At 37.4% G+C, this 23,266-nt stretch overlaps 1 protein-coding gene across 8 annotated transcripts in view; it reads left to right on the top strand.

The window, feature by feature from the left end:
• The window catches only part of Srpk2 (SRSF protein kinase 2), a 191,573-nt gene that overhangs the window by 54,010 nt on the left and 114,297 nt on the right, over positions 1-23,266 (top strand). For 4 of the 8 annotated variants that reach the window (XM_042684505.1, XM_042684501.1, XM_042684504.1 and 1 more), the window contains one exon: positions 21,973-22,036. The exons of 3 other annotated variants lie outside the window; for them this stretch is intronic. In XM_042684505.1, coding sequence (XP_042540439.1) covers positions 21,973-22,036 — 64 coding nt within the window. Of the gene's footprint in view, positions 1-21,787; positions 22,037-23,266 lie in introns of those variants that run through there. One more of the 8 variants, XM_042684508.1, reaches the window with a different exon arrangement.

Genomic DNA, 23,266 nt, shown 5'->3' with positions numbered 1-23,266 from the left:
TGACTCTTGGTCTCTGCAGGATGTTGTCACAGTAGCAGTGCCAATGGGATCAAGTCAACAAGTTGAACATTGCCCTCCCTTGTGATTTTTATAAGGATGATTTCTTGCGTTTGGACTATAACGAGGATTTTCATTGCAAGTTTTATATATTTAAGTCATAATGAAAACCCTTTATTATTAATGGTACTAATTTTCTTTGTTATTTTTTTACTTTATGAAGAAAAACTCCAAAGCATAGAGAGACCATATTATAACTGCTCTTTTTACTTAAGGAAACTATTTAGAACAATTCTTGTGCTTTTTGAAGGTGGCTCAGTGGTAGAGTGCTTGCCTTGCATGCATGAGGCCCTGGGTTCTATTCTAAGGCACCACATAAACAGAAAAAGCCGGAAATAGTGCTGTGGCTTAGGTTGTAGAGCACTAGCCTTGAGTTGAAGAGCTTAGGGACAGTGCCCAAGCCCAGAGTTCAGGCCCCATGACTGATTTAAAACAAAAAAACCAACAATAAAAAAAAAACAAAAATAGCCTTATGGAATCTCTGAGACGTGAAGGGGTCAGAGATAGTGAATATTCAGGCACTAATTTCCTGATTGTGATAAAGTTTATTTTTTATTATATATTGCTGCCTATAGTAAGCAGCAGATGTGCTTTAAGTTTCTTATCAGAGTATGAAATTTAGAGCTTTATTTTTATTTGTTTATTTATTTAATTTTTTGGTGCCTGTCCTGAGGCTTGAAGTCAGGGCCTGGGCACTGTCCCTGAGCGTTTTGTGCTCAATGTTAGTGCTCTACCACTGGAGCCACAGCTCCACTTCTGGCAATTTGGGTAGTTAGTTGATTTGCTGATGGGGCTAGCTTCAACTCATGATCCTCAGCTCTCACCTGCCTGAGTAGTTAGGATTATAGGTGTGAACCATCAGCGTCCACCTGTCCATTATATATATATGGATATATATATATATATCCATATATATATAATGGACATGATATATGCATGCACACATGCTCAGTTTTTTTGCTCATGCCTGGTGCTTGACTGCTTGAGCTATACCTCCAGTCTGGAATTTTCACTAATTAGAGATAAGTCTGAAGAATTTTTCAGTCTGGGCTGACTTGAACCTCTTTGGTCCTCAAGGTCTCAGCCTCCTGAGTAGCTAGGATTGTAGGCCTGGGCTGCTAGCACCCAGTTAGTAAGTATTTATTGCACTTATTTATGTTAGGAAACTTAAATGCTTGTAATGTAAAGAAGTGATTAATGTTTTGTAAATATTTTAGACTTATATATTGTATTCTAGGATTTATTAGGACTGTATTGCTAAGGTCACCTGCCACTAAATTTATTCCCAGATAGGAATAAATGATATGACATTCACTTGTAGACTCCATGCTGTATGAGGCCCAGGTTGGTGGTGGCTTCACTGGAAATACAAGCATTGGAGAGAAGTGGGCTCCAATTAAAAATTAGAGTATAATAAATAGACTCTTGGTATCTATAGCTATATGGTTCTATAGAGACCACTATTGAAGAAAAACTGCAGATGTTCAGAATGCATAGAATTTACTGTTGTATTATAGATTATGCTCGATTCATTTCTTCTATAAAATCACTCAATTTCCTCTATAGATGCATTGCTTGCCTTTCAACAGATCTAATTTTTTTTAGTGTATATTTTTTATTGTCAAGATACTGTAAACAGAGGGGTTACAGTTACATGAGTAAGGTAATGAGTACATTTCCTATTGAACATTGAACTTCCTCAACAGTTCTAAAATTTTAATGTTTTCACTTCAAGTACTTATGTGCCTTTTTTGGCTGGGGAGGATAACCACAACTTATGCCTTGCTTTTTGGGCATCACTTACTTTTTGGTAGGCATATTTTCACAAAATTAAGGGCAGATAACACAATTTAAACATAATTGACCATAATACTTCTCTCTGCTTTAAATGTATTATTATTATTATTATTTTGTTGTTGTTGTTAGTTGTGGGGCTTGAAGTCTGGGCCTCAGCTGTCCCTCAGCTCTTCAGCTCAAGGCTAGAGCTCTACAACTTGAGCCACAGTGCCATTTTGGTTTCTGGTGGTTAATTGCAGATAAGAGTCTCTTGTACTTTGCTGCGCAGGCTGGCTTTGAACCATGATCCTTAGATCTCAGCCTCCTGAGTAGCTAGGATTAAGGTGTGAGCCACCAGTGCCTGACTAATTATTATTATTTTTTACTGTGCTTTTGTCAAAACATGTAGTAAGTCCATCTATAAGGAAATCAGCCTAGGGAGAAAAGTCTGTTGTGAGACTCTTATCTCCAGTTAACCTAAAAAGCCAGAAGTAGAATGTAGCTCAAGTGGTAGAGCACCAGCCTTGAGCAATAAAGCTAAGGGAGGGTATTCTGGCTTGAGTTCAAGCCCAGGTACCTGCGTGCATCCCTGATTTGTTCTTAAGTGTACAATAGTTAAAAGTCATTGACTTAAGTATGTGGTCATGAATATGCTTAAATACTTTTCTTGAGGGTAGTGACAGCTGGCCACACAACTTTAAATGAAAATTTTTTTTTGGCCATTGCTTTGCTCAGTTTTTTACATACATACATGTTATGTGTGTTGGGGAATCTGTTTCTCTTGTGCTCATTTCTGAGTTGATCATCCTTCTAGAATTGTAATTGATATAAGACTCTAAGGGAACTTATGTGCCAGACAGTTTCATCATTCATCTTTTCCTTAGAATTAGCTAGTTATTTCCCTGTTCAGAAATGACACAACAGCTCTGTGCTCAGCTCTGTCTTTGTTCAAACTTCCCCCAGTTTCATCTGGGGCAGAAGTTCCTTTCTTTGGGTTCCAGGTTTTGTATGTGTATGTGGCCATATTGTTGTACTTTTGCTTGCATATCTGCCCACCAGCTTGCTCATGTAGATTCTTGAATTCAGCAAAATGAATTCATTGTGTTATACCTGGAAAATAGTTGATTCTCTATATACATTGACTAGATGAAGAAAAAGAAAAATGGAAAGACATCAAACCATGTGCTTACGCCAGTCACTGAAAGCTCATATATATTCATTTATTACCTTAAATTATTTTTTATTGTGAAAATACTGTACAGAGGGGTCTTAAATTGTTTCTTTAGGATACTTTTTCTACAAGATCCCCTAAAAATAAAAAAGTATGACCATTTCAGCTTTCAAAAGATTAAGAAAACAATACTATACATAGAATAAACATTGAAACCCAAACCAATAAAATAACAGCAGCATTATTTACTAAGTGTGAAGTATTACACTGAATCAAACATTAAGATGTTACTCCTCATCAAAGCTCTGAGATACAATTTTCTTTTTAGCATACTGATAATGAAACTGAGACATAGATTGAGAGAAATTGTCACTGCCACTCTGATGCCAAATCATGGACCAAGTTTAAATCTAGGGGATCCAGATCTTGCATTCACACACACACACACACAAACACACACCTTCCTATATGATTCTCAATATAATTTTCAATGTACACACACACACAGGCTGCAGTTACTATATCACCTTCCTGGAGAAATTTCTTTGGATTAAACTGCTTTGTTTAAGCTGAGTACTAGTGGCTCACACCTGTAATCCTAGCTACTTAGGAGGCTAATACCTGAGGATTGCAATTCAAAGCCAGCCTGGACAGGGAAGTCCATGAAACTCTTATTTCCAGTAGAAAGGTGGAAGAATGGAGTTGTGGCTTGGAGTGGTAGAGCTCCAGCCTTGAGTGAAAAAGCTAAGAGATAGCAGTTAGGCTTCGAGTTCATGGCCTAGTTACTGGGATGCGCATGGGCGCATGCACATACGTCTCTGATGCAATCTTATCCTCTGATGTCCAGAAACCAAATTTCCTTATTTTTTGTAAAGCCAGTGGATTTGCATACTAATTTCTTTCTTCTGTTTCACTGCAGTTTTTCTACAGTATACTTCATTGCATATTTTCTTACAGTAAGTGGGCTTTACATGCTTAGAATCATCTTTTTAATTTTTATTGTTATTATAAAGGTGATGTACAGAAAGGGGCTATAGTTACATAAGTCAGGTAATGAATACATTTCTTTTTGGAATTGTCTGTCTTCTAAAGATTCATATATACTAACTGGAAATAATTCATCAGTACAAATTTTTTTTCTTCCAAGGTGCAAAATGATTTTGTTGCTTTAAGAAATATTAGACAGAACTGAATGTATCTGTTAAAGTTAGGAGCCAGGGAATTTTAGAGGGCTGACTACCAGAAAGAGGACATCAGCTTGTTTGCTTCTCTGTGTACTATATTACATTTATAAAATTGTGTGTCTTTTATACACAAAAGTGCTCTCTGCACAAAGGTGATTGTGTTTATCAAGAGTATTTTGATGATGCTTGTTAAAAAGTACTTGTGGATGGCTTGTGGAAATTGCTGTGAAATTGCATAACATATTCTTTTATATCCATTCTTTTTTTTTTTTTGTCGGTCGTGGGGCTTGAACTCTGGCCTTGGGCGCTGTTCCTCAGCTCTTCAGCTCAAGGCTAGCGCTCTACTACTTGAGCTACAGCGCCACTTCCAGTTTTCTGGTAGTTTATTGGAGATAGGAGTCTCACAGTCTTTCCTGCCCGGGCTGGCTTTGAACCGCGATCCTCAGATCTCAGCCTCCTGAGTAGCTAGGATTACAGGCGTAAGCCACCAGCAACTGGCTTAGATCCATTCTTTAGTAGGAGAAAAAATTTACATTTGATGATTGCAAAGAAGTATACCACAAGGGGCTAGGAAGGTGGCTCAGTGGTAGAGTGCTTGCTTTGCATGCACGAGGCCCTGGGTTCGATTCCTCAGCACCACATAAGCAAAAAGAAAAAAGCCGGAAGTGGTGCTGTGGCTCAAGTGGTAGAGTGCTAGCCGTGAGCTGAAAAGCTGAGGGACAGTGCCCAGGCCCAGAGTTCAGGCCCATGACCGAACCCCCCCCCCCAAAAAAAAAAAAAAAAAAAAAAAGAAGAAGAAGAAGAAGAAGAAGCATACTACACTTCTTGTGGAGTTGATTTGGGTAGTGTTCACGAACACCATCATGAGTTGATTTGCCAGCAGTGTTTATATTCTCTATGATGAGTGCAGCTTTTCTTATTTCCGGAGTTGATTTTTGCTTTATAGATGAGTTCCAGAAGCTACATATGTATTTCTAAATTGTGGTTAAATATTCACAACGTGAAACTGATTTAAAATGTACAGTTCATTGGCATTAAGTACATTCACATTGTATAGCACCACTATTCACATCCCCAGTTTTTAGAAACTTTTCATTTTACCAAATAAAAATTCTGTAACCATCAAACAATGAAGTGTCCATTTCCCCTTCCAAACTCTAATCTACTTCTTGTCGGTGGAATTTTCTTATTTCAGGTACCTTAGAAAAGTTGAAATGGCTTTATTTACTCAGTATAATAGTTTTAAGATTAATCCATGTTGGTAGATTTCACTCTGTTTTATAGTTGGTCATATTTCATTGTATGTGCACAAAATTTTAATAATATACTTAGGCTAATATATACTAAATCTAAAACTGTATTATCTACAATAAAAAGAATGCTAAATAAAACACTATGACTTTGTTATTAAAACATATATAAGCCCAGTGCCAGTGGTTTATGCCTGAGATCTGAGGAAAGAGATCTTTCAGGCAGGTAGTCCATGAAACTCTTACTGCCAATGAATTACTCAGAAAAAGCTGAAAGTGGTACTGTGGCTCAAGTGGTAGAGTGCTAGCCTTGAGCACAAAGAGGCTAAGAGACAGTACCCAGGCCCTGAGTTGAAGCCCCAGGACTGGCAAATATCTATATATCTATATATATGCTCATATTTATGAGTTTTATAAAATATGTAAATTTATATTAACATTAAATACAGAATGTGAAAAACAAAAATGAGTAAAAATATTAATGAAGAATTTCATTGTTTTTGTTACTTCAACAGCTAAATGTTGCCTATGATTACTGAAATAATGTATGGATCTAGATTAAAGGAAAAATTATATTGTAGGCGTGATGTACCGAGGGGTTACAGTTACATAAGTTAGGTAATGAGTACATTTCTTTATGAACAATGTCACCCCTTCCCTCACTCTCTCCCAGTGTTTCCCTCCTGTACCGATCCACAAATTGTATAGTTCATTTTCAACATAGCATCTATTGAATATCATTACCGCATTTGTTATGCTTTAACATGGGAAAACAAATACTGTCCTTTTTACAAGTTGTTGAAGGCAACTAGAAACCTTACTTTACCTATACTACCTCTTCATGGTTCCTTCAAAATTTTCTGAATGTCTTCAGTTTGATCACTTTAGTCCTTGATGTGAATCTCAAAAATAATATGACAAAATTATTAACCAAGAGTTGAAAATAATATTTTATATGCAAACTTCTGGGGCAGACTACAATGCTTGTATAAATGTCATCCTGGTAATTTGTATTGAACTTGAATTTAGTAAAAATCCTTTCATGACTTTCGTGTTAAAAAAAAGAAAAAAATTACTTGAGATTATTAAGCAGAGCAAAGTTTAATATTTTTTTCAACAGAACTAATACTTGCTGAAAGACACTGTTAGGAAAACATTCAGACATTAGTTTACAGGCGACAAGAGGATTAAAAAGTGATATGAAGGTCCTGACATAGCTTTTTCTTTGCATCAAAGCTCACATGGACTGAGAGCTTTTGGAGAATAAAATGATTCAATGTGAATTTCTTTTCACCAGAACCTCTGAAGAGAAAGCCTAATGAACTCTTGACAAAGACCTAGTTTGATTCTTAACTTCTGAAATATAGTGCTGGTAGTTAATATTTTAAGAAGAAGATTTTGAATGAGTACAATTGGAACAAACATTTCCAGTTGATTTACAGCTGCATAAAAGTCTCTTATCTAAACTGTGGAGTTTTTCCTTTCCATACCTGTATTAGCTTTTCTTGTCATTGTGACAGAATACTTAACTGACACAATTTTAGGCAAAGGATTTATTTTGGCTCATAGTTTTAGAAGTTTCAGTCCGTAGTCTTTGGCTCTGTTGTTCCTAAGCTCATGGTGAGACAGAATATCATTTGCCAGAGGAGGTCTTAACCCCAGGCAGCTTCTGAGCAGAGGGGAAGATACTAGGAACGAGGTCTAACCACATCCCCAGTCACCTACTTCTTCTAAGTAGGCTTTACCTCCTAAAGTTTCTGTCCTATTCTCCCAAAAGATAGTGCTATTAGCTGGGGACCAAATGGTTAACACATGACCTGGTTGGTATAGGAAATGTTTTAGTAACAATCACCATTCATGGTATTAGAAGAATATATTAGATTAGAATCACAGATGTTTTTCTAATCCTTTGGATATCTGTAACTGTAGGTACACAGGTGGAACTAAAGATTAGAGCTATAAATTAGCAACCCTTTAGGATGTGGCAGTGTAGGGTAATGTATTAACTTAAAGAATTGGATTAGGTGAGTACCTTCACCAGTTCAATTGATCCACAGTAGCATCCACAGTTTGGCTAAATAATTTGAAGCGAGATAATGTTTTTTTTTTTCTGCCTGAAAGAAATTTGCGTTTCAGAAATTTAAGAGATTAGATCAGTTCAATGGGGTTTGGTATATCATTGTGGATATTAGGCCTGGGGCCAAGTTATGGGTCTGCTGTTTATTCGCTGGGTGACTTCAGACATGTTGCCTTTATAAAGTGGAGATGATATTTATAACCTAAAATTGTGTGTGTGTGTGTGTGTGTGTGTGTGTGTGTGTGTGTGTGTGTGTTTATTATAGCTGGAGTTCTGGTGGCTCAGGCCTGTAATCCCAGCTACGAAGACTGAGATCTGTGGATTGCAGTTTGAATCATGGTTGGGCCGGAAAATCTGTGAGATTTATCTCCAATAAATTACTCAGAAAAGGTTGAAAGTGGTGCTGTGGCTCATGTGTTAGACTTGAGCAACAGAAGCTTGGGGACAGAGCCCAGGTCCTTAATTCAAGCCCAGTACTGATGCACATTCTGTTGGGTGTGTCAGACAGTGTAATGTAATACAATCCATGCTAATCTCAAGCTCATGATCCTCCTGAGTGTTGAGATTACACGTGTTCCACCATGCCTAAGTCCTAATAGTGTTCTTAGGAAGTAATGCTTGTCAAATAAAGGTGGTTATCACCAAAATGCAAAGCAAGAGTTATTGTTGTTGCTATAATCTAAATAGTACTGGGATAGTTTTCATGTTTTGTGTGCAAGCTATAGTTATAGAATCTAATCATTAGGGAAAGAATCAAGCAGATGCTCAAAGAGAAGTAGATGGACTACATAAACTAAATATAAGGTTCCTAAACATTTAGGTGCCATAGATAGTTTAAGGAAACCAAGTATGTACAGTGTGAGAAGCAGCTTATTTATAGTTTTCTCAGCAGATTCAAATAAACCAATTTGTTATGCACACAGTAGCACAAAGGCAGTCTGACAATAGCAAAATTACCATCCCAATCTGGGGACATTGCTGCAAAGGTAGACCTCAATTTTCATTTTGGAGGCCCTGGAAACAACTGAGCGGTGTCTGTGATGGAAACTTTTAATTGGTATGCATATGGGATTCTGAAAAACAAACAAATCCCCTGTCCCCTAAAAGGAAGAATTTCTGCTATTATGTTTTTTTGTTTTTTTTTTTAACATCTACATTTAGTCAAAGTCAGTATTTCAACCTAGAATTCTTTAAGGTTTGGATAATCTTTTAGCTATCACTACACATAACTGTCTGTAATTGATAATTTCTTAAAACCTTGGTAGTTGAACTTTGTCTGTATTTCAGAAGAGAAAATGAGACCCATGTCATGAGAGCAGTGGGAAAATGAGGAGATAGCTGGGCAATCATTTTAGAATAAATGGTTCCACTTTTGGCCTGGCAAATTTTTCAATTGTTTTTCTGGTTAAATATTTCTAAAGCATGGAGTTTTCATGTATATAATACATGATATGTGAGGATAAACTGTAATAAAATAGAAACCTGCATATTTCCTTCCTAACTCCAGAAATGGAATTCTATCGATAGTATAAATCCAAATTTCAAACAGGCTAGAGAAACAGGAAAATGCTGGGCACTTCAGATGCATGAAGAAACACATTGGCAAATAGATTTAACTACAGGAATAATTTTGTTATTAAATTAGGAATAATTTTGTTATTAAAATAGATACTAATATGACTTAGAAAGGAAAAAAACTAGAATTAATGCTTTTGAGACATTTTCCACCTATCTCTTTATTATGATGGCTGTTTTGTGGTAGGTATTTGTTCTTGTGTAAGTGCCTAGACATTTGACTCTAGGATTTTAAGCACATTTTCCTCCTCTAATGAACTTAGCAAAAGATAGGTGGACTGTTGGTCTTAGAATTAGATTTTTATCCTATATTCTCATCAATAAGACTTGTTTCACAAGTGTACTCGTTTCATAGTAGAAAGTTGTTATTTTGGGGGCTGCTTAACTGATACTTATAATTTTACATAGGGGTGTATGTGTGTGTATATGTGGATGTGGATGTGGATGTGGATGTGTGCACACATGCACATGCATGTTTCTGTGCACATGTATGCATGTGCTGCCTGCTTCTGGGCTTGAGCTCAAGGCTTGGGCACTTTCCCTGAGCTTTTATGCTTAAGGCTAGCATGCTACCTCTTGAGCCACAGTTCCATTTCCAGCTATTTTTTTTTTGGGGAGGGGGGAGTTTAAGCAATTGGAGATAAGGGTCTCATGGATTCCCTTCTGGGCTGGCTGCAAATGACAATCCTCATAGCTCAGCCTCCTGAGTAGCTAGGATTAGAGGTGTGAGCCACTGGTGCCTGGTAGATGGGCTGTTTTTGAGTTTACTGACTTATTTTTAGTAATTTTGTTTTAAGAGCTGCTGTGGATAGAAGTAGAAGGGATAGACTGAGTTTTGTTTTAAAAGCTGGCCTTTTTAGAAATGCCAATTATACAACCTCCATATGACTCCCCATTTTTTACGAGTCAAAAAAATTTAGTTGTTCTTTTTTTTTCATTTCTTCAGTATAACACTCTCAGAATCCCAACAGAACATTGCTTTGACCTTGATTAAACTGTGAATTTTATTTGAAAGTGAAAATTGGCATTTTGGAGCCTATTTATAATGGTGTGATGGCAGTCTTTTTTTCAGTGTTGTTTGAGGGACATATTTTAAATGGGGCATCCTTTAGTTTTAACATTATTAAAAATCTTTTTGATTACATAAATACCTGTAAAAATAAAATAGATCAAGATGTAAAATTCTTCAGACCACAATTATTTATGTTATATTCTTAGAAGTAAGTAAAATCTTTCTCTAATATTTTGGAATAACCTTCCCTTACATTTCATGTACAAACAAACACTTGCAAACTTAACTTGCAAAATACGTATGACAGAAGTGTCATTGTAGTATTGGTGGTAGTCTACAAGCTACAGTTTTTTCTTCAGTAAGATATTTTTATCTGATATCTTGGATCTATATAATTTCTTCAAAGTTGTGTATTATAAATGTACCATAGTTTATTAGATATTGGATTGTTACCTGTTGCTCATTGGATACAGTACCATAATGAACATCCTTGTGGGATTCTCCTAAGACATGTAAGTGTTTTTCTAGGGTAAATTTTATAAAAGCGAGATTTGGTAGATTATATCTAGCATTCTCCACACTGAGTTCAGTAAGCAGAATAATGTTTGCTAATTAATTGTACATTTATAAAACAATTGTACATTTACAATACTGGTAGAGAGGAAGATAACAAGACAAGAGGCAGTGTAAAAACAGTATTTCTCCCCACTCGTTGTATATCAGAATTACCAGTAGGACTTTTAGACATCACCACTCCAAGAGAGTGATTTTCCAGTCAACATTTGTATCAGTGCAACTGACCATTAGAATGAAGTTGTTAAACACAAGGGATCCATACTGTGGCTTTTTTTTTTTTTTTAATAAAAAATGCCCCAATTTTACCAGTTGCCTAAATTTCCCCATAAAATTTAGTCAGATACAGCAGAAACTTTGATGAGACCCTTAATGACTTAATCTCTTCATACTTTTGGGAATGTTAATATCTAACAAATGATTAAGATTGATAGAGACAACAGGTGGAATGGGTCACATCTGTAATCCTAACTACTTGGGTAGTGGAGATGGTGAGAATCACAGTTTGAGACTAGCTCAGACAAAAAATTTGTGAGACCTATCTCAATCAAGAGTAAGCTGGTGTGGTGGTACATGCTTTTCATCTTAGCTATGTGGAAAGCATAAATGAGGGATTGTGGTCAAGGCCAGCCCAGGCAAAAAGTAAGACTCTTTTTGGAAAAATATAAGCAAAAGGGGTTAGGAGTGTAGTTCAGTTATTAAGGTGCCTACCTAGCAAGTCTGAGGCCCTGATTCAGTCCCCATCTCCCCACCCCCTTTTTGAGAAAGAAGTGCTAAGTTTATAATAATGGTCTAAATAAGACTAGATTTGTAAAATTGTGTTTTTTTTAAACAGAATTTTGCTATGTATCTCAGAAACACTTTATTCATTGTGTAGTCCAAACTAGCCAGAAACTCAGCATCTTCTTACCTCAATCCCTTCTTATTGCTGGGATTACATGTGTACCAACACGTATTATAGCTTTTGAGAAATTCTGTTTAAGCTTTTCACTATTAAAAAACCAGAGGATGTTTGAAAGTAGTGACATATATAGATTATGAGGGCTGAGAGCCCAAACTCTATGCACAGATCACATAGTTTCAGACCTTCCCTCTGCTGTAGTAGCTCTGTGAACCTTGGCAAGTTATTTGCAACCTCTTGGTGTATGAGTTTCTTGATTTGTAAAGTGGGGATAATGATAAAACTTTAGTAGGGTATTTTGCCTTGGTAAAGTCACATAAGATTCTAATAAAAATTTAGAAGAGAAGCTGAATGTAGCTGTTCAAACACCTGTAAAACATAGCAGGTTGAATTGAGGCTGAAGCAGGAGCATTGTCTTTTCAAAGCCATTATGAGCTATGAGACCTTGTTTCAAAACAACACCAACATGAAAGGAGCCAGGTGCATATAACTCACTTCTGTAATCTTAGACACTCAGGAGGATGAGACCTGGAAGATAAAGATTCAAAGCCACCCTGAAAAGTTAACCAGCAGGGTGCTGATCGGAGGTGTGGCTCAAGAAGTAGAGAAACAACTGTGAGCTAGAAAGAATTTGAGAACCTGAGGTCAAACCATGCTACTGGCACCAAAAGAACAAAACTAATAAGTTCAGATTTCCTGTTTAGGTATTCTTTACACCAAGACAATAAAGTAGGCCCCATCTTGCTAGACCATTTTATAACATTTTGTAAAAGCAACAAAACTTGGAAGTAGATTTTACTATTGCTTGCTACTGTGAAAGATTTTTATAGAAATAAGGGACAACTGATGCTTGAGGTGAGAATTTTAGGATTTAACAAATGAGAGAAGTGATAATTGGCAAAGCTCCTGAAGGGTATTGTGTAGGTGTATGGACACAAAATGAATGATAGTGAATTGACAAATCTATAAATAGTTCCATGAAGTTCAGTATTTTGTTCCAACATAAAATCTTAGGAATTTGAGTTTTTTTTCACCTGTTGAATATTTTAATTTTGAGTTACTTCTACTTTCAGAGCTTCATTTTACACACAGCCACATTAAGAATGGTATGAAGTATTTACCATCTCCCAATTGTTGTGAGGATTAAATTTGTTCTTGTAAGGGATGTCAGCCTGATGATTGAAGTGAAATGAAATGAATCATCTTACGAGTTTTGTTTACTTTGTCCCCCATTTAGGGTAGCATGTAGCTTGGTATTTACTGGTATTGAAGAAATACAGAAGGATGGAAAAATTAGACTATATTCATTTCTTTCCCTAAGGTTTGAACATTAATGTGAGTTGGTATTTAGGGACACTGAACAGTGTTATTTTTTTATATGGCTTGTATATAATATGTAAAATTATATGTAAATACCCTTGCACAAAAAGTTTGCCACCTCTGTCTGTCTGTCTGTCTGTCTCTCTCTCTCTCTCTCTTTGTGCCTGTCCTGAGGCAGATGGTGGTGTATCACTTGTGCCACTCCTCCATCCTTTGTTTGCTTTATTTATTTTTAAGGTAGGGTCCATGTTCTGCCTAGAGTAGCCTCAGACTTCAATCTTCCTACCTTTGGCTAACTAGGATGACAGCATGCACCACCATACCCAGATGATTTGTTAGGATGGGTTCTCTGATTTTTTTTTTTGCCCTGGCTACTGTGGTGTGTGTGTGTGTGTGTGTGTGTGTGTGTGTGTGTGTGTGTGTGTGTGTGTGTGTGTGTGTGTGTGTGTGTGTGTGTGTGTGTGTGTGTGTGTGTGTGTGTGTGCGTGTGTGTGTGCGCGTGCGTGTGTGTGCGCGCGCGCGCGCGCGCGTGAGAGAGTGAGAGACAGAGAGAGACAGAGAGACAGAGACTGAGATATCCTCCCAATTTCTTTCTTTTTTTTTCCCTTTGTTTTGTTTTGTTGGTCGTGAGGCTTGACCTCTGGGTCTGGGCGCTGTTCCTGCACTCTTCAGTTCAAGGCCAGTGCTCTACCACATGAGCCACAGCACCACTTCCGGTTTTCTAGTGGTTTATTAGAGATAAGAGTCTCACGAACTTTCCTGCCCGGACTGGCTTTGAACCGTGATCCTCAGATCTCAGCCTCCTGAGTACCTAGGATTACAGGCGTGAGCCACTGGCTCCTGGCTCCTCCCAATTTCTGCCCTCCTTAGTTAATGCTATTTATTTTGGGGGATAGATTTGTCAAGTGTTTTAGGGATAGTATAGGCAAATTTTCTTCAATTGAGGCATACCTAGCCAGTTTCCCTTTTTTCAGATAGGGTCTTCTTGCTTTTTGCCTGGGGCAAGCCTTGGTCTGTAAGTGGGAACTCATGTACACACCACCGTACCTGGCTTACTTCTTGACTTGGAGTCTTGGCTTCATGCTACTATCAACTTGATCTCTGTCTCCTGAATAGCTGCAATTACAGGTGTGAGCCTCATTAATTACCCTGTTGAGCTAAGTTTTTGTTTTTGTTTTTTTTTTTGGTCTGGTCGTGGGCGCTGTCCCTCAGCTCTTCAGCTCAAGGCTAGCACTCTACCACTTGAGCCACAGCACCACTTCCGGCTTTTTTCTTTTTGTTTATGTGGTGCTGAGGAATCGTACCCAGGGCCTTAGGCATGCAAGGCAAGCCCTCTATCACTGAGCCACCTTCCCAGCCCTAAGCTAAGTTTTAAGAGCTACTCTGCTTTTTTAAAGAAGATTCTGAGACCTGCTGAAGCATTTCCTTCTAATCTCTACATATATTCTTGCACTATTACCCTATTATCTAAGGTTATACTTTTTCCTTGTGGTCTGGAGTGGCTCCATATAAATATAAGGCAGTTGATTAAAAAAATCTTTCTTATTTATACCCTAAAATACAATGAAGTTTATGGACAGTTGCATAGGAATTTGTGAAGTAAAAGGAAGTTTATTATATTTGTTAGAATTTAGTCAACTTTATGGTACTAAATTTTTTTTCCAATTTCCACATGACAAAAATCAAGGTCTTCATGCTGGACACTAGCAAGAGAAATTTTATAAGAGAATGTTGTGCTTTTGGCAATTCTATTTCTTTAGCTGATGTCACTCTTAGGATCTTATGTGGACTTAGGGCTGCTCTATTTCTTTTTTTTTTTTTTTTTTGGGTCCGGTCGTGGGGCCTGAACTGTGGGCCTGGGCGCTGTCCCTCAGCTCTTCAGCTCAAGGCTAGCGCTCTACCACTTGAGCCACAGCGCCACTTCCGGCTTTTTTCTTATGTGGTGCTGGGAATCGAACCCAGGGCCTCAGGCATGCATGACAAGCGCTCTACCACTGAGCCACCTTCCCAGCCCCAGGGCTGCTCTATTTCTATCCCAGGATGTCTACTTTGTGAGTGAGTGAGTGAGTGAGTGAGTGAGTGAGTGAGTGAGTGAGTGAGTGTGTGTGTGTGTGTGTGTGTGTGTGTGTGTGTGTGGTATTGGAGTTTGAGCTCAGTATCATACACTTGCTAGGCTGGCACCTTATCACTTGAACCACACCTCCAGGTAGTGGGGCTTGGGCACTGTCCCTGAGCTTTTTGCTCAATGCTTTTTTGCTCTGCCACTTGAGCTACAGCTCTACTTTTAGCTTTGTGGTTAATTGGAAATAAGAGTCTCAATGACTTTCCTGCTTGGGCAAGCTTCAAACCACTGTTATCAGACCTCAGCCTCCTGAGTAGCTAGGATTACAGGCATGGACTACTGGTGCCTGCTTTTCTGGTTATTTTTGAAATATAGTCTTGGGACTTTTCTACAGCCTGGCCTCAAACTGCAATCTTTAGCTCTCAGCCTCTCAAGTAGGTAGTATAGCTATCACCAGCTCCCAGTTGTAGGATGTCTGTATCTTTGAAGACACCTTCTTTTTTGGATTGCTCATCTTCACAAGGAATTAGACTATCTTTTAAGTCAGGGGTGGGGAACTTCTAGCCCCCTGGCCATGTATGGCCCTGTTTGGCCCTGCCATGGCCCTGCCTGTGACTGCTAGGAGGGGACTCAAAAGTCAGAATCTAAGAGCTTTATTCAAAGTAAAATTCAGTAAGTCTAGGTCAGTTAATGGTGTCTGAAATATTCAAATGGCCTCTCACAGAAAAAAGAGGAAGGTCTGTATGTTGGAAGCTTGGGTTATCATAAACGTTTGTGGAAATTTACTGTAGATCTCAGAGATAATAAATAATCTTTTGGAGAAAGTAAAGAATGTGGTTTACTTTAGTTGTTTATCTTTTTTCTCCTTCATACATTTCCTTTATAAATGCATGTGGTTTAGCTATCTATATCTACAAATATACATTAAAGGAAAGGAAACTTAGGTTGTAACTATAACATAATTATGCTGACAAGAACAAGCTGTGTATGAAGTTATCATCAAATAAAGTCTGTCTCTGAATTGAGTAGAATACTGAAGTACCTGTCTTTACTGCAACTTCACTCTGATGGAGAAGTCAAACAAGAAACTGATGTATTTTGATACGTGTGTCATCCAAGTGTATGCAATGTAAAAGAGGAAGAGGAAGAGAATTTGTTTGGGAAGATGAGAGGAGATAATATTTGAGGCTGAGATTAGAAAACTGAATTTAATGTATAGAGAAATGAACAAGAGAGTGTTTCAGAGAAAGGAAACTGTAAGACAAACTTCAGAGATATGAGAAAGCATGGTATGTTTGGGTAACTACACACAATAGAGCTTGCATTTCTGGAGGATAACATACAAAGAGAGGAGAATGTGAAAATTATACTGTGAAAGAGACAGGGCAAGTAGTCTGAGATTCCTTGAAAATGACTCTTAGAAGGGTCTCTGAGTTAAAGGCTGTAAGAGGGATGGGTATTCTAAGCATGCTAAAGTCCCTGAGTTTAGTCCTCACTACAAAAAAGTAACATGACATGGACATGCACATTAGGTTGAGAATTTTTTTTTCAGTTTTAGATATTGTATTCAAGGATTCATTGACAAGGAGAAACTGGCTAGTAAAAGTTGGGGGATATATGAATTTCAGTTTAGAGAAAAGACTATTGGACTGACAATGAAACTGGCTTAGAATTCAGGACCAAAGTTCATGAGACAGAGGACAGAGAGCATCTATTACAAAGAGAAAATCTATTACACGTGGCCATGGTGTATTGGTATTGGCTTTAAGCCAAAAAATGAGAATTGGGGTTGGAGTGATAAAGGTTAAAACAATTTCAGGTTACTGGTATGGCCTGGATGACCATAATATCAATCTTTGTTTTTGGAAGGACTTCCTTTGTCTTGGGGAAGTTATCACTTTACCTGAAATTGCCTGGTGGGCTTTTCAAGATGGTAAGAAGGCACTGCCTGTTTGAGTTGTACTTTGCCTTTGTCACAAGTAGCTTACTGGTGAATCTTGTTCTTCTAGCAGCCTAAGGTGATTATAAAGTGACTGCTGGAGAGAATGGCTTAGACAAAAGAGCACAGATGCAAGGGTGGGCTGAGTGTCCAGCATTTAGTTAATTCACATGCCCAGCAAAAGAATCTTTTAAGTTACCTCTTAACATTCACATACAGTTTATCATTTGCCTTTATAGTTATAAAGAGTAGATGACTGATAAAGGTCCTACAGGTGTCATTGATATTAAAATAAAGAGCTTGGTAAAAAATATGCCTGTGCAACATCTATAATTATGAAAGTAGTAAAACAAAAGCATTAAAAGAATAAATAATAGCTGAGTGTGGTGGTGTATGCCTATAGCTCCATTCCCTTTACTCTGGATACCAAGGCAATAGAATTGCTTGAGCCAGGAGTTTAGGGCCAGTCTGGGCAAAATAGGAAGACATGTGTGGGTGTTTAATTAATGATTAATTAATTTTTTTTTTTTTTGGTGGTAGTACATACTAAGGAGCGAACTCAGGGCCTTTACTATCTTTTTTTTTTTTTAGGGGGGGGGTGGTTTTGGGGCCTAAACTCTGGGCTTGGGTGCTGTTCCTCAGCTCTTCAGCTCAAGGCAAGCACTCTGTCACTTGAGCCACAGTGTCACTTCTGGCTTTTTCTGCTTATGTGGTACTGAGGAATCGAACCCAGGGCCTCATGCATGCTTGCAAGGCAAGCATTCTATCACTGAGCCACCTTCTCAGCCCCTACTATTTGTGTTAAAGAAAAATAAAGCAAGGTCCTATGGCTCAATTCTGTAATCCCAGCTACTTGGTGAGGCAGAGATCTGAGGAATCACATTTTGTGGTCAGCCATAGAAAAAAGAAGTTAGGGAGACTCTTATCTCAACCAATGGTTGGTCACAGTGGTGTGTACCTGTTATCCCCAGCAACTCCTGGAAGCACAAATAGGAAGATTGCAGCCCAGGCCTACAGACATATAGTGAAATCCCTACCTGGAAAGTAACTAATGCAAAAAGGGGCTGTAGGATGTGGCTTATGTGATAGATAAAGCACTTCAGGTAGTGGCTCCAAATTCAAAACCCAGTGTCACCAAAACAAACCAAAATCATAAAACTTCTCTAAATGTATCATAGAAATAAAAACAAAATTATAATGAAATCTCACCACAACCACTTGCAGATTTTCTGTGTAAAGTAAGGGATATATGGTTTTCAGGTGGGAATAGAAACGGGATGATAAGGGCAGTGGTAAAGATGTAAAGGCTTGAAAGCTGTACTATCAAGTATATTCAAGCATTTTTAAATTGTAGCAGTGTGGTTAGACAGAGAGCACTAAGAATACAGATAAAGTTTGAAAGGAAGCAATCTTAGGACTTTGTTAAGTAGTTATTTGTCTAAATTATAAATGGAGACTGTGTATCTTTGAATTAATAGATAATTGCAAGGCTGTAAAGCCTACTACTTTGGAGAAAGTAGTGATAGTAAAGGATCTTCTTAAAGTTGTGGGGGTAGGGTAGGATATATGACTTTAAAATAAATGTGACTTATAAAAGCCTACTGAATTGGTATATAACAATTCACAGATTAAAGTACATTCTAGAAGAGTGCATTCAGAATGCTGTTATAAAGCATAATAGAGGAAAATAGGATGAAGATTTGAAAAAGTCATATGTAGGAAAGACTAGAAATAAAATGATTATTTGTAGAAAAAGTGTAGTATACTAAATGCTCCCATGTTTTCAGTAACAGTTGATTACCTGGGAAGAAATATTTACAGTATGTCCCTCAAGTATTCTAAGGGTGGCCATGGGGGAAAGTGACTTAGAGGTTCAGGAGACCATGGATTGAGGATTCCAAGGTTCTCAACTAGTAGTTTTAGGTAGTCATATCAATATGGACATCAGAGTTCCTCCTCAGGATTATGGTGGGGGGTGTGTGTGTGTGTGTGTGTGTGTGTGTGTGTGTGTGTGTGTGTGTGTGTGTGTGTGTGTGTGTGTGTGTGTGTGTGTGTGTGTGTGTGTGTGTGTGTGTGTGTGTGTGTGTGTGTGTGTGTGTGTGTGTGTTTAAGAGAGATAGAACTTGAACATTGTGTGTGTGTGTGTGTGTGTGTGTGTGTGTGTGTGTGTGTGTAAGAGAGATAGAACTTGAACATTATGAATTTCTTTTATTTTTACTTTTGTACTAATGAGCTGCCATTTACCACAGCAGTTTATGAATGCAATGTCTTGATCTCACCAGAGATAGTTTCTTAATGAATGTGAGGAGTAACCAGACCCAGGAATGGTGTAAATATGGAGAAGTATCATACACAGAATATATGCTGTTGACATAGTATTTGTCACCATTCCTGAATTCTTTATTCCTTCAGGAAATATAAACAAACCTTAATTAAGAAAATGTGGAAGTGATGTTGGAAACTTTTTTTTTGTCAGTCCTGGGACCTGAACTCTGGGCCTGGGCACTGTCCCTCAGCTCTTTAGCTCATCAAGACCAGTGTTCTACCACTTGAGCCACAGCACCACTTCCAGCCTTTTCTGATTATGTGGTGCTAAGGAATCGAACCCAGGGCTTCAAGCATGCAAGGCAAGCACTGTACCACTGAGCCACCTTCCTAGCCCATGTATTGGCACTTATTTATTTATTTATTTTACCAGGGGCTTGAAATTAGGGCCTGGGTGCTTTCCCTTTTCCTGTGCTCAAGGTTAGTGCTCTGCCACTTGAGTTATAGCTCCACTTTCTAGCTGTTTGACAGACTTTCCTGCTTGAGCTGGCTTTGAACTGCGATCCTCAGATCTCAGTCTCTTGTAGAGATAGGATTACTGGTGTGAGCCACCGGCACCTAGCTCATAGTGATTTTTTTTTTTAAACATACATGTTTAGTTGATGATAAAGAGAAAGTAGATTTAAAATGTAGAAAACCTACCTAAATTGGCAGGTTTCATGATTACGTCAGTATATCCTTTGCTAGAGAATTTACCACATACCAAACAGAAATATTGGACTTTTCATAGATTATTTTCTTAAATCTTCATATCAGCTTTTCATGGATTATTTTCTTAAATCTTCATATCAGCTTTTCCAATAGGAATTCTTACTCCCCATTTTACAGGAAGATATGGAGGCTTTATAGATTGTTAAGTAATTTCTCTTAAGGTCAAATGACTATTAAAAATGATAGAGATTCATTATTAAGATGTTTCATACCTGTAATCCTACCTACTTAGGAGATCAGAGGATCCAGGTTGGAAGCCATCTCTGGCAGAGAAATCCAAGAGACTCCAGTTAACTAGCAAAAAGCCTGAAGTGTAGGCGTGGTTCAAGTGGCAGAGCATCATTGTTGAGCAAAAAAACTAACAAGAGTGTGAAGCCCTGAGTTCATGCCCCGTACACCAAAAAAAGGTGGAGGACTTTATTTCTAAATCCAAGGCAGGGCTCTAACTTTTTTTTTTTTTTTTGGGTCCGGTCGTGGGGCCTGAACTCTAGCCTGGGCGCTGTCCCTCAGCTCTTTAGCTCAAGGCTAGCGCTCTACCACTTGAGCCACAGCGCCACTTCCGGCTTTTTTCTTTTTGCTTATGTGGTGGTGAGGAATCGAACCCAGGGCCTTGAGCATGCAAAGCAAGCACTCTACCACTGAGCCACCTTCCCAGCCCAGGGCTCTAACTTTTTAACACTCTTTTTCAAATGGGGAGGGTCTTTTACTGAATACCAACTATGTCACTTTTTCTACTTTGTAATTCACCTAAGAATTCTCAGGTAAGTTATTATTTTCATCTCAGTTGTTACCAATTTTGTAACATCCATTGGATGAAGTTACAAGCTTAAACAATTCGGAGAATCCATTATTTTAACAATTTTGACAATATTATTCTATACAAGTATAGCATTTATACTAGTTTTTCTGTTTCTTTTTTTCCTATTTTGCTTTGATTTATGTAATCAGCATTCTTACAAATATTATTTACCCCTCTGAATAAAAATTTAAAGTATTACTGAGGTCTGCTATGAAATCTTGTCTGTGACTTCTTTTTAGTATGTAAACTTTTTATTATGAAATCTTCAATTTTTAAAATCCACTTTGAAATACTTTTTAGGAATAAGAAATAGTTTCATACATGAAATAATAGGATTGTGTTTTATTCATTTAAAATCATGTGCTTTATACAAATGGTTAGTATTTTAAAGGAAAGGTGTTAAATTTCTTTCTTTTCTTTCTCCCTCTATTATCACCTTTCTAGTTTGTTATCTTCTTTCCAGATTGGTGTCCAATCATTTTTTAATTAAAGTGAACTGATGCTTACATTTTTATTTAGGTGCCATTGCCAGTCCTTTCCTAAAAGGACAAGAATATTATCTCTCTGTTCGGTAACTGGGTGTTGCTTTTCACTTGTACTGTACTGTGAAGGAGGAGGCGGAAATTAAGGTGTAAAATAAGTAGTCTTTTTCCAAAGGAATTAGAAACTAGATATTAAACATTTTTTTAATTAATAGCAATCAAATTATAAAAGGGTTAAACATGTTTTAATCGTTAAATTTGGGTCTGTTTTAATATTTCATTTTAAGTGACAAAAATGATTCACTGAGCCATATTTTTTAGGGCTAGTGAAAGAGAAGCAGCCAAGGGTTGCCTGTTTGCTCATTGAAGACTGAAATATTATTATGCAGCCTTCTCAAATTATGTATTATATTGAATTCTGATGTTAGCATTTTCTTGGTTGTGTTTTGATTTGCAAAATTTAAATCCTTCTTGTAGAACGATGCTAGTTCTACCTTAAAAAAAGAGAACACCCCTCTGCTTAAAAAGAAATGGTACTTCCTGCTTTCATAAACAGTCATGTGCATAGTTTAGCAAGGCCTGATGCCTCTGGAGCTTTTTCCCTTTATAGCACCATTGAATCCCAGTCTTAACAGAAGTACTGTGAATCTTGTGGCCTCATTCTGAACAAAAGGGATTAAGGAAGAAAAATCTCTTGATATAAAGCTTAGAATCGAGGGCGGGCAATCTTGGTTGTGAATATTTTCTGATTTTTCCAGAAATCAAGCAGAAGATTGAGCTGCTGATGTCAGTTAACTCTGAGAAGTCGTCCTCTTCAGAAAGGTACAGCTACATCTCTTGCATGAACAATTAATGGTGTAGCATTGCTAAGAAACAGGACTTTTTTTTTCTCATCAAGTTTGCTGTTTAATGTATTGCATGCTGGTATTGTGCTGTATTGAAGATGTGTATTTGGGAATCGGTTCGGCTTTTGTAAAGGATAATTGATTAAAAAAAAAACAGTGAAGTCTGAGCAGCTGCAGCATGCTCACACCATAACACAGTGGACTGCTGGTTCATGTGTGACAGCTGTTGGAGGCTTTAAAAAATAATTTAATGAACAAACAAAAATCTTTGCTTTCTTTAATTAGACTTTGTTCCTGTATTTTGAGGTTGCTGCTACAGAGATTTGCCAAGGTTATTTGTAAGATCTAGATGAAAAATACTTGATTTTTGGTTGTAACAACTATTTTCTTATGTGGAAAGGGAGTGCCATTTGTAAATAGCTTAAGAATTGCAAACCCACAGATTAGTCACATTCTGAAAAAGAGATATGATGCTTCTTCAAGTCTGTGCTAGGAAATGGAACAGTCACTGCATGCAGTAATGGTTCATGCCTGCAGGTAAGGACAAAATGACTCAGAAGTATTTTTTAAAGCAATTATTTTATCTGCCAATCATGTGGTTATACCTGTGAGGAGATACTTCATTGAAGTGATATTTTGCATTATAAACAGAATGAAGACATTTTTTTATCCCAAGTCAGAAGTGAGACGAGAGCTCTCTATTTTGATATGAAAATACCGTGTTCACTTCTCCTTATCAAAATTGTGTATACTACATAATGTTTTAGATTGAGGTTCTTAGGCAAATACCTTTCTCTTGGTTATCTAACAATTTATAATTAATGTTGATGTTTTGTACTATTTTGTTGTATCTTTTCTAGGGTCAATTTTCAGGGTTATTTTTTGTTCATAGATTTAAAATTAGGAAAATATGGAGAAATAATTCAGTAATTAAGAACAGGAAAAGCACTGAACGTTTCTGAGTTGAACCTATGAAGGCATACTAGTCTGTAATGTTGATGGCAACATTATTACATTATATCGATTTATTAATATAATTAGATGAAAACCTTTTAGCTACAACTTAAGTTATAGCAAATAACTATGCTGCTTTCTGTAGAGATTGAAAATAGAACAATTTAGGAAGTTGTTGTTTATTTTTGTGTAGCTTCTAACTTCTGGTTTGTGGCCAGCCATCTGATTTTAAGTGTTCTATGTGCTGAGATGA

This window comes from Dipodomys spectabilis, unplaced genomic scaffold (genome assembly GCF_019054845.1).
Source record: "Dipodomys spectabilis isolate Male_0828 unplaced genomic scaffold, ASM1905484v1 ptg000089l, whole genome shotgun sequence".
Lineage (NCBI taxonomy): Eukaryota > Metazoa > Chordata > Mammalia > Rodentia > Heteromyidae > Dipodomys > Dipodomys spectabilis.
This window is presented reverse-complemented; position numbering and strand designations above follow the sequence as displayed.